This window comes from Tachypleus tridentatus, chromosome 12 (assembly GCF_004210375.1).
Source record: "Tachypleus tridentatus isolate NWPU-2018 chromosome 12, ASM421037v1, whole genome shotgun sequence".
Taxonomy (NCBI): domain Eukaryota; kingdom Metazoa; phylum Arthropoda; class Merostomata; order Xiphosura; family Limulidae; genus Tachypleus; species Tachypleus tridentatus.
Window position 1 is genome coordinate 22,798,001 of NC_134836.1, and position 17,888 is coordinate 22,815,888.

Sequence of the window (17,888 nt, forward strand, 5' to 3'; positions counted from 1 at the left end):
CAGTGGTAAGATCTAGCCTAAAACCTATTAACGAAAGGGGAAAGGACACAAAAATACACTGGTAACATCTGATTAAGAAATCTTCAACAACATAGGGAAAATAACACAGATGGATACACTGACAATATCTGTTTACAAACCTTTCAATGTAAGAGGGAAATTGATACAGCTGGATGCATCTACAAAAGGTAATCTACAAATCATTTAAGAAAAGAGAGAAAATGGCATAAACAAATACCTATACACTATCTATTAACAGATTTATCAACAAAAACAGAGGAAAAGACACAACTATTTAAATTGACAATATGTAATGTAACTTTCAACAGAAAAAGGAATTGGGCAGGTCTGTATATACTGAGGACAAGATCAAACTTGAAACCTTTCAACAAAAGAGGGAAGAGGACACGTCTGTATACATTAACAACATCTAATGAAAAAATTAAGAAAAGAGGAAATGGACACATTTGTATACATTAACAACATCTAGTTATAAACCTTTTTAACATAAGAGGGCATAGACAAATCTAAATATATTAACAATATCTAGTTAGAAACATTTAAAGAAAAGAGGGAATACATAAATATACATACATTAACAACATCTAGTTAGAAACTTGTTTTAAGGAAAGAGAGAATAGACACATCTGTATACATTAAGAAGTTAGTTATTACCAAGGAGCGATATATCAGGTCAACTCTTAAGTAATGTCCGATTTTAGGTTTACAAAAAAGGGGCAGGATTTCAAACGCTTTTAATGTTATTTAATCAATAATATATGTTCCATTATTATTAATTACTTCCTGCCAACGATTCACAAGCTTCTGAATGACACTTCTTTAAAATTATTGGGGTTTGGAGGAAAAGAATGTAGAGAGGGAAGTTTTGACATCTTCACGTGTTCCAAGCTGTTTTCCATCAAGATAGTTCTGCAAACTTTGGAATTGATGATAATCAGATGGGGCAAGGTCTGGAGAATAAGGAGGATGTGGAAGTTTTTCCCAGTCTACCTCTTCAATCTTTGCAGATGTGATCCTTGCTGTATGGGGCCGTGTATTATCTTGGTGTAACACAACACCTCTACAATTGATTAAAACAGGCCTCTTTTCTTTCATTGCAACATTCAAGAGCTCTAACTGTTGACAGTAGAAGTCTGATGTAATCATTACATTGAGTGGCAGCAACTCAAAGTGGATCACACCAACAATATCCCACCAAAGGCTTAACAAATTTTCCTAGGGTGGTGATCCATTATGGGCTGTGCCTTAGCCAGTTTACATTGTCTGTGGCACTTAACATTTTTATGAAATATCCATTTCTCATTTACAGTAACTAACATGCCTAAAAAAGGTGAGTTACGTTCACGAGAGTGCAGAGAAGTGCAAATGTCCACTTTTGCCCTGAGATTGGCTTCTCTCAAACTATGGGGAACCCATTTTCCAAGTTTTGACACCTTTCCAAGCTGTGGCAGATGACAGTGAACTGTTGAATGGGTTGAATTAAGCTTATATGCTAGTTTTTCAACTGTTACAGCACAATCTTCATCAAGTGCAGCCAGCAGCAAATCATTACTAAATTCAACAGGAATACCTAAACGTGGCGCATCATTTAAGCTGTAGTCGCCTGATCTGATTTACTGAAACCACCTTCGACATTTTCTTTCCCTGAGTGTAGTTTCTGCTACACTATTGCCTTTTTTAAACTCATAAAGCATTATATGCCTAATGTACTTCACAGACACATCCATCTTCATGAGGGTTTATTTAATTAATCTGAAAAAGTGGAGTTGGGTTAGTTTCTTTTATTTGTCTGAACATTTTTATGCACGCCCTACTACATATTTTAGTCATTAAAGCTTTCTACAAAAACAGGAATGATGATGCACTTTCTGTATTAAATTTTCGGACATTACTTATGGTATGACAATATATATATATATATATATACATATGTATGCACCAAACAGACCTTATCGAAAGTGAAAATGGTCATAGATACAATTAAAGAAAGGATAAACACACAGCTGTTTACCACAGATTATGCTAATCCAAATGCGATCAGTCAAAAAGAGAAATAGATCCTTCTTTCAAACGTTGTAAAAATCTAGCTGCAACTTTGTCTAGTACTGATTAAATTTCCAAGTGTAATTAGTACTTATTCTATGTGCAAATGATTAAAGCTATTTAAAAATGTAAGGGTAAGAAAGAAGTAATCACCCTTCTTACAAGAAGCGTTGTGATCACGTCTGTATACCACTTACTAAATCTATTTATAAATTTTTTTCCAAATATATTAGTGGAAGTGACTGCTTACTTTTTTCCTTTTTTTTTTTACATAATGTTGTCTAATTAAAGTGAAAATAGTATTCGGGAAAAATAATAACTAAAACAGCCTCAGAAAATTTAGCTCGAGGTAAAGTTTTAACTTTTTTGTTCATTACTAGATCTACGTTCAGCAAATTTCATCGTTTTTTTATCAAGAATTTTAAATAAACTCGCAAACTATGCGTATGAATAATAACAGATAAGAATACACTTCTTCGCTATATTAAACTAAGGGTCACGCATTCGAAATTGCAATTTAAATTTCCACATAAAGTTTTTAAAAATAATTTTCATTGAATACGCTTGATTTATAATTGAGGTAATCTTTATTCATTTATCACTAAGTATATAACAAGACTTCATCATTTACAAAGAAAATTAATTTTGATAGAAGTAATGGTAGAACCAGACGGTATTAAAAGGTAACTATAAAGAAAACTCCATATTTCAAGTGATTATAACGTGAAGCCTACATATCCTTAGGAGAACTAAGTTTTACCAGCAGAATTGCAGGTTTTAATAGTCTTTTATTTAAATCACCAGTACCATAGTACTGGAACAGAGGGATGGAATATAAATAACAACAAAGTTAGGGTAATGTAACTGTGAAACACCTATACTACATTCAAACTTTTCTAAACAAAACTTCTTATTTTAATATATCTTTCATGAAATATGTTGGCCAAGAAAATGCAATTTAAAAATAGTGTTTATTTTAGATTTTTATGCTGAAATGAAACTGACGCTATAGTTGCTAAACGCAAAGGTGTTATGAAAACATTATGGTTAAGAAACATGTAGGTTCATCTGTGTACCAAATACATTATTTGTTGGGTTGTAAAATTAAACTAACATTGAATAAGTGTGCAACATACTTGTGATAATAAAAGAAGAAGATACACATTAGTTTTCTTATAATAGTTTTGAAATAAGTTAGTCTGAAGTTTGGCATGATATATTTCAGGCGGAAACAGTTTCTTGTGCATAAAAGATGGACTTCTTCTAAAACAGTTCCATGTTACTTGAATTTCTTTTTTATTATCTTTCCACGCATATTTCATTTTCAAGTAAGGAGAAATAACAATGTTAAACTGGTTTTAGCTGTGAATGGTTATTGTTTGTAAGCAAATTTATCCTGCAACTTTGATTATAATATTCTGACCAACCGGTAATTTATTAGAGTTCGGTACAGCTAGTGATTATAAAAACTTGCTGTACACATCATAAAAAAGTTAATAAGAGTACCATGAAGTATCCATGGACATATTAAATCTTTACTCTTTTGTAAGTGTAGCTTAAATATGAAATTTGTATGGATATAAATAACTCTACAATCTATCTGTCTATAATAAAATAGAAGAACAAATGTTTAGCGTTTGAAGAGTGTAAAACCCTAAAAGGAAAGTAGATTACTGCTGCTCAGGATCTTACATCACTTGCTTCGTTGAACAACTGGACAATACTCAGGAAGGATCCAGCAAAGAGACATTGGACCCCGTTTTACATGCAGGAAGAACACATGATGGATCACTATATTATAGACTAGTCTTAATGTATGCTCATTCATGATTCAATAAACAACATTGTGTATCGTTGGTAGTTTTTATCTGCAACAGTTATAAATGTGTTCATACGTTACATAAAACTTTCTACTCTTTTTAGCAAACCTATTTCTCTCGATTCTTTTTAAATTTGTGTTTAGTTTGATGTATAAAATAAGATATATTTTTTTTACCATAACTGTGTACATAATAAGAAAAACAGAGCTCTGTCGCTAAACCACCGACGCGGAAAGCACTAGCAAATCTTGTTTTCAGCAAGCCCAATGCTTTGTGAGCAATAGCGAAAGGTAATTTATTTTTAAGTATCTTTTGCTTGTGTAAATATGAATCGTCTCATTTTAATTATTTATTTCGTATTAGCTTATTCCGTTTGAATCACCTCAATATAAAATGGTTTCTGCGGAAAATGAAATGTATTCACGGGATATTCAGAAAATAATTAATTTTTGTCAAAATAAATACAATATGTTTGATTGTTTAGCGCAGTTGTTGATTTTGTTAAATGTGGCTAAATATTTTTAGGATGTTTTAGTTCTGAATATTGTACTTGGACAACAGTAAACTAAAATCTTTGATGACGAGAAACCTACTTGAAGTAAAAATATATCTCAGAACGGCTGGTATGGGTATTAAAACTTTTACTAATAAAGCAGAGAACGACGTTTCGACCTTTCTATGTCTTTTTTTCAGGTTAACAAAGAGAGAGTTTGCAAATGGCCGTTGCCGAGCACGTGTCTTAGGGACGAGAGTGTAAATGGGCACGAGATTGTAGGAGGTGTTGCCCGGCAACGGTCAGTTACAAACTCTCTCTTTTAAGCAGGCCTGGCATGGCCGAGCGCGTAAGGCGTGCGACTCGTAATCCGAGGGTCGCGGGTTCGCGCCCGCGTCGCGCTAAATATGCTCGCCCTCCCAGCCGTGGGGATGTATAATGTTACAGTCAATCCCACTATTCGTTGGTAAAAGAGTAGCCCAAGAGTTGGCGGTGGGTGGTGATGACTAGCTGCCTTCCCTCTAGTTTTACACTGCTAAATTAGGGACGGCTAGCACAGATAGCCCTCGAGTAGCTTTGTGCGAAATTCCAAAAAAACAAACAAACAAACTCTTTTAACCTGAAGATGACCTGCGAAGGTCGAAACGTTGTTCCCTGCTTTATCAGTAAAAGTGTTCGTACCTATACCAGCCGTTCTGAGATACAAGTAAGCTACAATGCATGAACATGCATTTTATAATTTGAGCATTCCAGTTTAAATATTTCATATTCCTGTTATCAAGCGCAAGTGACTCATAAATACAGATTGTTTGAGTCGTAAACGACATTGGAATCACCATATATATAGTCACATAGTTTGCAGCGCTATCTATTGATTAATTATTGAAATGTGTAATAGTGTATCCCAGGGATAAAATATGACAACATCGTTTGAAAACAAGTTATTTTCAAGGGATAAAAAACAGTAGTATTTTCTTAAAGCAAGTGTTGTCAACTGCTTACGCTCAAGCTTCAAATAATAAAATTGTGCTTTTCAAATTTCCTTCATATTTGACAAAATAATTAAATAAACTTCTCACAAAATAAATCAGTTATATGCAACTGTCATTCACTCGAAAAGATTGAATATTTCATTTCTTTGCAATATTAGTATTTTCTATTATTGGTCAGGCTCTGTCTTTTATGAGAAATTAAATTTTTACCGAAATGTCTAGGGAAACTAAAGTCAAACGTTGTAGGGCAAAGTACATAAAATTATCATTGCTTAAAACTACAAATTTATGAAATACGCACTTCCCTTATTTATAAAATTGGTGATTAGTTTAAAATATATTCATTAAGCACTTTAACATGGAAAAGCCTTTATCTTATCTAGCACTATAAGTTGAGGATTCAGTTATAAAAACCTACATGTTAAACATTGTCATTAAACTATCCAAAAACAATGTTTATTTGATAAATAGTAGTTGATTTTTTCTTAAATTAGTTGAAAAAACAATTTAGCTATACGCATGTTTTAGATGGCTTCCAAAACGGATGGGTTTTATTGTCGTAAATACGGACTTAATATTCTATGCTTACATTTCACAATGGTTGTAGGTGTTGCTCTTTATGCACAATGACAATGTTGGTTGTATGGCGTTAAAAGGTTAAACTAAAGTTCTGATTAATGGATAAAAAAAAACATGCATCATCGTGATGTCAAGTTTCGGAGAAATCAGTTTTTTGCAATTTGAGAAATATATATGTGTGTAGTCAAAATCTTAAGGCCAATGGACATAAAGAAAAAATATGCATTTTGCGTTGTTAGACTCAACCACTTATTTGAGTAAAGCTTCGAAAGATGAAAATAAGAAAAGGAAAAATAAAAAAAAACATTTTAGCATTTAATAGGGAAAATGTTAACACTATGAAATTAGCCTCAATACTAGCTGGTCAAAAGTTTAAGACCATACCAAAAAGAAGTCCTAAACAGGATAGGAAATGCCCAACAAGAGATTTCAGTAGTGAGTTGCATGGCCATTATTGCGAATAACTTCAAACATTCGCTCTGGCATGGTCGATATAAGCGTTTGCAGAAGGCTGGCTGAAATGTTATTCCAAGTGGTGAAGATGGCTTCACGAAGATCATGCACTGTTTGGAATTGACGTCCATTTCTATAGACTTCCCTTGTCATCTACCCTCAAATATTTTCGATGAGGTTCAGTTCGGACGAACACGATGGATGGTCCAAAAGAATAACGTTATTCACCATGAAAAAGTCTTTTGTCCTGCGGGCATTGTGGATTGCAGCGTTGTCCTGTTGAAAGATCCAGTCATTTCCACACAAGCGAGAGTCTTCAGTCAATAAGGATGCTCTCTCCAACATACCAATGTAGCCAGCTGCTGTTTTACTCCCCTGTATAACCTGAAGCTCCATTGTTCCATGGAAGAAGAAAGCACCCCAGATCATGATGGAACCTTCTCCACTGTGTCGTGTAGCAAATGTCTCCGGTGGGATATCCTTATCGTTCCAGTAACGTTGAAAGCCATCTGGACCATCCAGGTTAAATTTCTTCTTATCAGAGAATAAAATCTTCGTCCAATTTTCTACGTCCCATGTTTGTTGCTTCTCAGCAAAGTTTAACCGAGCTGTTTCGTAGTGTGGAAGGGGCGTGGCCTTTGAAGACGTTTACGGTTTTTAAAGCCTTTCTCTCGCAGATGCTGTCTTATTGCTCTTGAGCTGCATTCTGCGTCCGTAAGGGTCTTAATCTGGTTCGATGATCGGCTGGTGTCTTGCCGGAGAACTCGTCGAATCCTCCTGCTCAAACACGGGCGAAATTTTCTTGGACCGACCACTTGAAGTTCTCGTTCCGTATCCCTCAGGGTCTTTTAAGAAATTTGCAACAGCAGTTTTACTACGCTCAATCTCACCAGCGATGGCACATTGAGAGAGACCTTGCTTTTGCAGCTCCACAATTCTGCCACGTTCAAACTCTGTCAACGTTTTAGCCTTTGTCATGTTTTTACCCAATGTAACACAGGAGATGTCGATGGGAGATGTTGACAATGCTAATGTTTGAACACAAATGACTAAATTTCGTTACGTGTTTACCGATTACGCTTCATTGCAGTATGGTCTTAAACTTTTGACCAGCTAGTTTTTATCGGCTAATTTCATAGTGTTCACATTTTCCATATTAAATGCTAAAAAAAGTTTTTATTTTTATTTTCCCTTTTCTTATTTTCATCTTTCGAAGCTATACTCAAATAAGTAGTTGAGTCTAACAACGCAAAATGCATATTCTTTCTTTATGTTCATTGGCCTTAAGATTTTGGTCAGTAGTATATAGATATAAGCTATTAAAATATATTCTGTTTCATATGTGTCATCATAGTTATATTATTACTCGAAAATTCGTGATTTGCAAAAGCATTACGGCTTTTTGCATCAACAAACTATTTGAGGTCTTTATATATGCAAAAACGGCTCGTTTGGGTTGAGAAAATATTTTACGTAGAAGAGCGAACAACGTTTCGATCTTCTTCGGTCATCGTCAGGTTCACAAAGAAAGAAAGAGGTAACTGACCGGAAGCTGACCACATGTTCGGAAGGGGTTGTGTAACTGAGTGTCGGAATGTAGAGGGCGGTTTTAGATGTTTGAATATATAATTTTATTTTATTATATTTAATATAGGTATAAAGGCGTTCCTTGATATTAGTTTATTTTGGGTTTAAGCTGTTGTATAAGTAAGGCTTCTTTAATTTTGCGTTTGTTTATGTTTGTTTCTTTATTTAGTATTTGAGTGTTTTCTATGGTTATGTTGTGTTTATTTGACTTGCAGTGTTCGAAAATGTGTGAAGGTGACTTTTTTTGTTTTTTGAATCTGGTTTCTACTTTTCTACTTGTTTCTCCAATATGGAAGTCGTGGCAGTTATCACATTGTATTTTATAAATAATGTTGGTGTGGTGTTTGTCAGTGTAGTTTTTACATAGTGTAGACCTCAGTTTTGTGTCTGGTTTTTGAATAAATTTGGTATTAACTGGAATGTCATATTTTGTTACTAGTTTTTGCCAAATGTTGGTTATTTGTCTGCTGATGTCGGGAATATATGGTATGCAGCAGTATATGGTTTCGTGACTTTTTGATTCGTGAGATATATTTACTTTTCTTGGGTGATTTTGCTTTCTGTCTGAGTGTGTGTGTATAATGTTTTCTACGGTTTGTGGAGGAAACTTATTGATGTTGATGAAGTATTGTTTTATTTTGTCTAATTCATCGTTAATTTTATCTGGTGAGCATAGTTTTATGGCTGTGTTTATTTGGTTTCTTAGTATGTTGAGTTTTTGTTTTGTTTCATGTGTTGAGTCCCAAGGAATGTATAGTCCAGTGTGGGTTATTTTTCAGTGGATTTCTGTTTTGAATTGTCTGTCGGTTCTTGTAACTTTGAGGTTAAGAAATGATATTTGATTGCTTTCTTCCTGTTCACATGTGAAGTTAATGTTAGGATGTATAGAGTTAATGTTATTGAAAAAATTAAGTGTGTCTTCTGTAGATGTGAATCCCGCAACCGTGTCATCTACATATCTGTACCAATATAGTGGTGGATGTAATGCTGTGTTAATTGCTTGTGTTTCAACTTTTGTCATAAAAATATTGGCTAGAACTGGTGATACTGGGTTGCCCATGCTTAGGCCATTTGTTTGTATATAGTTGTGGTTGTTGAACATGAAGTTTGTCTTTATCGTGGTGAATTCTATGAGGGTTGCTAATTGGTTGCTGGGAATGTCTATAGTTAGGTTAGGGTCTCGGATATAAGTTCTAAGGCTATCTTGCAGGCTTCAGTGGTTGGAACTTCTGTAAAGAGGGATATAACATCAAAACTGGCCATTAAGGCTTTATGATTAAGTTGATTTAGATTAGACTTGAAATTAAAAGAGTCTTTGATGAATGAGCTGGCTGATGTTACATATTTGGAGAATGCCCATGCTATGTATTTACCAACGATTCATGTGTGGACATTATTGGTCGTAATGGACAATCTGGTTTATGAGGTTTGGGGATGCCGTGTATTTGTGGTGTGCGTGAGTCGGTTTTACGTAGGTAGGAATAAAGTGTTTGTGAAATTGTGTTAGCTTTTTTCATTTTTGGTACTAATTTGATTAGTTGCGTCTCGTGTGTCTTTGTTGGATTTGTGTGTATTGGTTTAAATTTGTTCGTGTCGGATAGGATGTTCTTCATTTTTTGCATGTATTCATTCGTGTTCATTATGACTGTGGCGTTACCTTTATCTGCTCTTACAATTTTTATGTTTTTGTCTTGTTTTAGGTTTTTAATGGAATTAATGTCTCTTTTTGTAAGATTGTTTTTTAGCTTTCTGTTTTGTGAAATTATGTTGATGGTTTTGGGAGAAAATTCTTTGAAAAAATTGTTTAAGATGTTGTTTTAGGTGTTTCTGGAAAATATAAATTTTTAATTTTACCTGGGAAGTTTAGCTGTTGGATGTCAATAAAATTATCTAAGTTGTCTTCTTTCTGTTGGTTGTCTTTGGCTGTTTCCTTGTTTTTGTTCTCTGTAGAAAGTATCACAAGTCTCCTGGCTAGGTCTTCTAAACGTGTTTTGATTTCTATGGTTGGAATGTATCTAGGTGCTATTGCGAAGTTGAGTCCATAGAAAACACTCCATAACCATAGAAAACACTCAAATACTAAATAAAGAAACAAACGTAAACAAACGCAAAATTAAAGAAGTCTTACTTATACAACAACTTAAACCCAAAATAAACTAATATAAAGGAACGCCTTTATACCTATATTAAATATAATGAAATAAAATTATATATTCAAACATCTATCACCGCCCTCTACATTCCGACACTCAGTTACACAACCCCTTCCAAACATGTGGTCAGCTTCCGGTCAGTTACCTCTTTCTTTCTTTGTGAACCCGACGATGACCGAGGAAGATCGAAACGTTGTTCGCTCTTCTACGTAAAATATTTTCTCAACCCAAACGAGCCGTTTTTGCATATATATTTCTCTACAAGTGAGTTTTCTCGACATCACTGATTATTATTTGAGGTCTTTGTTTTAGCTCCCCGCTAGTACAGCGGTAAGTCAACAGATTTACAACGCCAAAATCAGGGGTTCGATTCCCCTCCGTGGGCTCGGCACATAGCCCGCTGTGGCTTTGCTATTAAGAAAACACGAACACTCGTAAAGGTCTTCGTTTTAGCTAATGCTACTCTCTGTTATTTGGAAAATAACAAAGTAATTTGTGATATAAACGAAAATGTTAAGAGATTTTACTCGCATTTTTTAATTTAAATATATTAATTGGGTATGAATTTTTCATTTTTTTTTCAAGTTTCTAAAGAATAATAAAAAAGTGTTTTTATAACTAATTCGTTCTTTTATAGGGTTGCAGTAACCCTCTAGTGGTGAAATTCGCTGACACCCAAAAAGTGAGAGATCTGAAACGAAAGCAGCAGATGATGGCTAACCTATGGAATACGAATAGTTTTGGAAATATAAGTTCCATGACACCACAGTACTTAACGGTAAGTGAACTGGATTTGAGCATATTGTATTTAGTATATTTCTTTAAAATCTGTTTCTTATTTCACTTGAACAACATACGCTAATACCTTGTGTTTCAATGGTTGGATTCTCTATCTCATCCTTAGCCCTTACGCTTTAGCAGTACTATAGTACGGAATAGAAAAGTGTAGTTAAACTGCCCTGCCCTCTTGTCTGTTTTTTTATTTTATTGCGTGACTCTCATGAAAAGTAGAAGTTACGAATGAATTATAAGGAGATTTTGCGTATCTTTTAAACTTTGACTTTGGTTTAGGCTTATGACAGAAAAATAACTTGTGTCAAGTATTTGTATTACTAATAGTAATGGTGATACTACAGTTGAGAATGAGATTTAAATTTTTTAAGGTAATTGTATGGTAAACCTAGTAGTTATTACGTTTTTAAACTAATATAATGGTAAACTTTGAATAATAAGATAGAAGTTACAAAGAACTTTTAAGAAATACTAAGACTAGGATATTTAAATTGCATCTAAAGATGTATACAAATTTGAATAGAACCTGAAAGTGTTATTTTTCAAGTAGAGAGAAAATTGAATGATTGTGTATATTTAGATACATATTGGATTAGCAGTTCAAGTATAAAATGTGTTAAATTAACAAAATAACTATCAATGGTATAATTAAATGGGAAAGCATGAATAATAGTATTGAAGAGGTAAATACATTGAAATTTTCTGATTAAGTCCCATACCATTAGTTTTAAAAGTATTATATGAAAAGGGTGGACTCGCTAATAACTAACACATTTTAGTAAATAGCCATTAACAAAAGGGAGTAATAGTTTTAAAATAATGTAATTTATTGAAAAACACTGAAGTATATGATTTGTTAAAGGATATGAAACTATACGGCAGGTTTTAGCCTTTATGTTTTACTTATATTTGATTTTTTGTGATGTGCAAGTAAAAGAAATTGACTTCTTTTAAACTTAATTTCAAAAGTGTTGGTGTCACCATACTCATAAGCTAAATTAATCTGACCCACTATTTTGATTATAAAATTTGAAACATACTTAGGTGAACAACAGAGTAATATAAGAAAACTTTATAAGTAACTTTTAGTGGGAATACAAATCATAACAAATTTTGACACCATAAGTGATTGTGGTATTTGTGTATAGCCAATACATATCTTATTTTATAACCATTGCAGTGTAATTATAGAAATCTTTCCCAAAAATAAGAGCATAGGAAAAATATTAGCTGACAGAAAGCAGTTTGGACATTGAAAGCACCCAACAGAATATTAGGAAAAATAATCAGTGATGTTAAGAAAACCCACTTGTTGAGAAAAATATTTATGTAAAGACGGCTCGTTTGGGTTGAGAAATTTTTTTCATAGAGGAACAAACAATGTTTAGACCTTCTACGGTCATCATGACAGAAAAAGGTCAAAACATTCTTCACTCCTCTACGTAAAAAATTCTCAACCTAAACAAGCCGTTTACATAAATATTAGGAAAAACTAATAATAATTCTTTACATCCATAAAATTGTACAACAAAAAACTTTAGAAGAGTTCAAACCACAAAAACAAATTGTGCCATTTTGAAAAACATTCCCCCAGTTAATAATGCTAAAGTGAGGAGGGGAGCTTAATAATAGAGATATACAGTAAACATAATTTGATTATCTAAGAACTTCAATTTGTGTCAAGTAAAATTATTGATGAATCACAATGTTTCTGATGTATGCTGTTTTCAATTATTCAAGTAGTTGAAACATTTATGTGGCTGGTATGTGTATTAAAAGTTTAGTTAAAATAAAGTACAGAACAACATTTCAACCTTCTTAGGTCATCTTCAAGATAATGTGAAAATGACCTAAGAAGGTCAATGTTGTTTTGTACTTTGTGTTAAAGTTTTAATACCCATGTCAGCCATCTTGAGAATACATTTTCACTTCAAGTGAGTTTCTCATCATCACAAATTGAAACATTGCAATTGTAATTTGTTGTTAGTAGTTTTCTATTAATTTAAGTTTGTTCAGAAAATTCAAGTAATATCAAGACTTATTAAACTAACTGAAATTAATGTTTTCAATTATATTTCTAATTACTTTTCAATTAATTCAAGTTTGAGCTTTGGGTTATCATGACCCAGTGATTTGTGTGGTTATCTTATGATTCAATGGTCACAGCTTTAATCTCTTGCTCATTTAACCATGTTTGTCAGAAATGACTAGACATGGATTAATAACTGTTTAAGGGTACATAGTCCCTTTAATATATTAATCTGTTCACATGAACAGGACCAGTGTTCTCACTAGGTTGCATGGCTGCAAAACAATCAGTGCTGCACACTTCATTATTTCAGTCACGCCTATCCTCAATAATGGTGAGGAATCTCAACATATTGACAGCCTTAATGACCATTGCAGTCAATATGCCTAAATCCCAAATAACAAACTGGTAGCATTGCAAAGTGGTCTGATTAATTTGGATTGGTGGTTTGATTCCCCTTACTCCCCCAAAATAATAAAAAGTACAAATCTACACATTGCCTTTATACCAGTACACAGAAAAAAAACTGTTTGCTTAGAATAGTAAGTTTTAAATTGTTTGATTCATTTAATTATCAACATGCATGTATTTCTACAGTTTCTTGCAGCCTGTAATGTAAAATTTAAATATTTTTATCATTCTAATCATTTTAAACTTCTGTCTATATTAACAGCTCTTATTGCTTAAGTTATTTTATTGCTGGTGGTGGAATTATGGAAAAGGATACTAAAGATTTGTTTGTATTATATTACCTTGGTTTAAATATCTCTTTTTAAACTTCTTCTCCTTAAATCATTTTAATCACTGCAAAGGGTTAGTCTAATATCACCATAAGTTTTATGCCAAACAGTAAAAGTTGTACTGAATTTTTATAAGATTGAAGTGATTGTGATTTCATTGAATTTATATATCACAGCCTAGAACACACACATTTGAGTTTTATCATACAAAGCCTGAGGACAACTATTTTGAAGAAATAATTTTCTTTAGTTTTAGTAGAGAAGTTTTGTGAAAATTCATAATTTTAAAAAATATAAAATAGTATTAATTGTATTTTCAAATTTTTATAGGTTTCATTATATGATACATTTTTATGTACAAGTGTAGTATTAAAAGGTTACTTCTAAATTTTGTATCTTACAATCTCTGCTGTATTAAACCAAGGACAGTTTAATACTTTATTTAAAAAAAACTCAAAACAAACTGAAAATAGGAAGATTAGTCTCATGTGTAATCTGTTAGCTAAATGTAATCAGTTAAATATCCTAACAATTAGTCAATTAAAAAATTGAAATAATTGCCCCAATTCCACTTGATACACATTCTGAAAAATTATTTATTATTTAAATAAGAGTTATAAAATAGTTTCCTGCATGATGAAACAACAGGTTGCAAACTTTATTTCAACAAATGCTGAGGCTACCATTATATTTAGCTGAACATCAGGATTTTTAACAGTTTCAGTGTTTAACAGATAATTTTATGGTGTCAGTGCCTTTTGAAAGGTAGCAAAGCATGCTTGTAATTAATTATGCTTGTCATAAGACATTACTATTATGCATACAAATTTTTAATGCCACATTTTTTATCTAGTCCCTTAGGGATCTTCAAGAATTATAAGTTTATAATGATAAAGTTCTTATTGTACACTTCTAGTTCTTAAATCTATAAAGAACTAGATAAAGAATGTATTGTTAAAATACATAATAGGCCTATTACTGATGATAAATGTAATAGAATATAAGTATTACATATTTTTAACAACATTAAAACTACCATAATGTTTTTTATCCATATGTACACTATTGTATTGATTCTCTTTCTTACCCTGTGTTAGCTGCTTCAAGCTTCCCAAACTGGAAACTTTGTTCAACAGCCAGCAGGAGGGGAATGTTATGGTATGAACTTGCTTTGTTTTGTGCACATTGTAAATAATTATTTGTATTTTTAGAAATTTTAAATTTCTGATCTTTGTTTAATAAACTTAAGTAATTTTTTTTTCCACAGCTTAGGCAGAAAAGTGGTTTTGGTTTCTACATGATTTAATTGTCTCAAAGTATACTATTTTAAAATGATGAAAAATTAAAAGTAAGGTTAATTAAACCAACAAATTCTTTTTAGTGTGGATCATATACAGGCTGTGTTTGATGTTGTGTCATTATAAATATTCAGTGACTACTGATTTCATGTGCTGAAACTGTTTAAGGTTTACCACTAATTTTAGAAGTGTTGCTGTGTTAACTAAACAAGACAATAAAATTTACCAAATTCAGTGATCATGAAAGACAACCACGGCTTTCAACTTTTATCATATGAGAATAAACAATGAATAATTCTAATTCATTACAATTTTGACCATTTTACACACAGTTAAGAACCTGTAAATGTCAAAGTATCACTAGAATTATTAATTTAATGCTTCACTATGTTGCCTTGCTTGTTTAATATAAAAATAATTACAAAAGTATTACTAGCTACCATCCCAATTCATTTTGAAATATGCAAAATTTTGTGTACCTTTTTCTTTCAAAGATGTGCTGAAAACTGACTCATTTAATAGCCTTAATCAACCCATCAAAAAATGATGGATTGAAGTTCTGTTAAAAAAAACACCCTTCTTTCAGCAGCAAGCTTTATTGACCAATCTTCCTTCATCACAAAACATAAACAATCACTCATTGCAATACAATATGTGTTATGTGTATATGATTTATTTTAGACAAGTCTCCAGTTTATTATGTTCTGTACATTACAATTTTATGATTTCATATAGCCAGAAATTTTAATTTAGAAAATAATTGAATGTTAATATATATCAAATTTGATATTTGCCAACAAAATTGATACATACAATTATTTCTTAATATATTTTAATATACAAATTACAATACAATTTCTAATAAGAGTTATTACTAATAGTTATTACAAATGATGGTTTATGTACAAGTTTTATAAACTTGCAAACAGTATTGAATCTTGTATCTTGTATGGAACTAAATCTTTTGACATTCACAGACAGTAAGTTAGTGTTTTGTTGATACATATGTACACTTCTTTTGACAGCTGGCTAAGCTTAAAGCACCTGTAAGTTTTCACTGGTGACAATATCTAATATCCTTGTAGAAATGATGTTCAAAGTAATTTACTGAAGTTGAACAGTTTGTAATGGTTTAAATCTATAGATGTTCCTGGTTAAATTCTGTTGTCTTCCGATTAATAAGTATTAATAACAATTATAGTTTCCAAGACTTATAGTGCACTGGCTTTAACTGACTAATAACAACATTCTGTCTTTTGGCACAACAATTTATAAACATTTTAGGAGACGTTTTCTAAAGTACACTTGACAACAATACTGTCAATCACTAGTATTACATACAAACCTAGTACATCGTTGATTCTTACCCTCGAGAAACTTCTAGAGATTTAGAGAATGGGTGGGAATTGTGCAATACACAGCCAACAATGCATGTCACATGCAAAAAGAAAACTATATTGAAACAAGAGAAGGTATTAAAATAAATACATAGTGGTAAATCCATTACCTAGCTAATTTTTGGTTAAAGCCCTGAATTACAAAATCAGTATTTTGAGTCACTAAGTTTGTTTCTTTCAGAAAATTTTTGTTTTATTCCTGATCATTAATTATGGAAAGATTTATTCACTTTGTCACACTACTAAAATGCTGATCATTAATTATGGAAAGATTTATTCACTTTGTCACACTACTAAAATGCTTTCAGTTCTTTTTTGGTGATGCTTAACAATATACAAAACTATAACCTAATTGTTCTTGGGTCAACTATGGTGTTATGTTGAGTGCTCAGTATTCATGTTGATTTGATAAAAAGTCTTGTTTTTATTCTTTATTTTTATAACTTTGATGTTATAATCACAAAGTAGTTCCATTTAGAAGTTATGACTTTGAGTTGTAGCCAAAATAAAAAATTTTCCAAGTACTGTTTCATCGAAGCCTCACATTCTCTGTATTAAATTAAACTACAAATAGGCCTACTATTACTGACATTACAGTAAATATTCTTTAGGTATTTTAACACATATTTATCTATTTGGCCTTAAAGAAAAATAAATGTTTATTTCTACAGTCAACAGAGATGAAACTTTGTGGGAATGTCCACATTGTGTTTTGTGCTTTCTGACCTGGAGTGCAAACATGCTTTGTTCATGATAATGTTTTATTTTCTGCGTAGTTTTTGCTAAAATATATTGATTAAAAAAATTACTTAGATTTATGAAATATATGAAGAGTAGGTACCTTTATGGTGGAAACAAATTTGTTTTAGTTAAATTTTATAATTTTTCTTAACCATTCAGCAATGGAACAGAAATTAATATTTATACATGCATATACAACCTTGATACATGTTCTTATATATCTTAACTGTAAAATACAAACCATAATTATTGTACAGTCATTTTAGGATTGATTAATAATTTTTGAGGATATGTTTTGAAATGGACAACAGAAAATTGTTTTCAACTTACTGTCTGTTTTGATCTGACTCGTGTATGTAGTTCATTCAGTAAATTGCTTTTGATCGTAGTAATAAAGCACTGGATTGAACTTGCTTTGTATAAAGTATATGATATCAGGCAGATAGTAACACTGCCTGTGCAAGGGTGTCTTGGATTGCTCGTCAAAATGGTATTTTAAATATAGCCTTTATGTCATCACAACTTTGCAATATCATGAAGTGTCTTCTTTTATAACTGTCTGGTAATGTCTGTAAATGTTCCAGCAAAACATTTGAAATTTTTGTTCTTATTTATACAGCTTTTTATTTATTACATAATAACTTGGAAATTGAAACAATGGTGCTAACCAACTTCAGTAAGGTGACATAGTTTCAAATAGAGTATACACTTTCATAAGTAGTATTAACTTTAAATAATTAAAAAATAATT

General features: G+C 32.0%; 1 protein-coding gene across 4 annotated transcripts in view; it reads left to right on the forward strand.

Moving 5' to 3' along the window:
• LOC143235166 (CUGBP Elav-like family member 2) overlaps window positions 1-17,888 on the forward strand; it is a 115,457-nt gene that overhangs the window by 71,515 nt on the left and 26,054 nt on the right. For all 4 annotated transcript variants that reach the window (XM_076473058.1, XM_076473057.1, XM_076473055.1 and 1 more), the window contains exons 5-6: window positions 10,779-10,919; window positions 14,800-14,860. In XM_076473058.1, coding sequence (XP_076329173.1) covers window positions 10,779-10,919; window positions 14,800-14,860 — 202 coding nt within the window. The remainder of the gene's footprint in view (window positions 1-10,778; window positions 10,920-14,799; window positions 14,861-17,888) is intronic.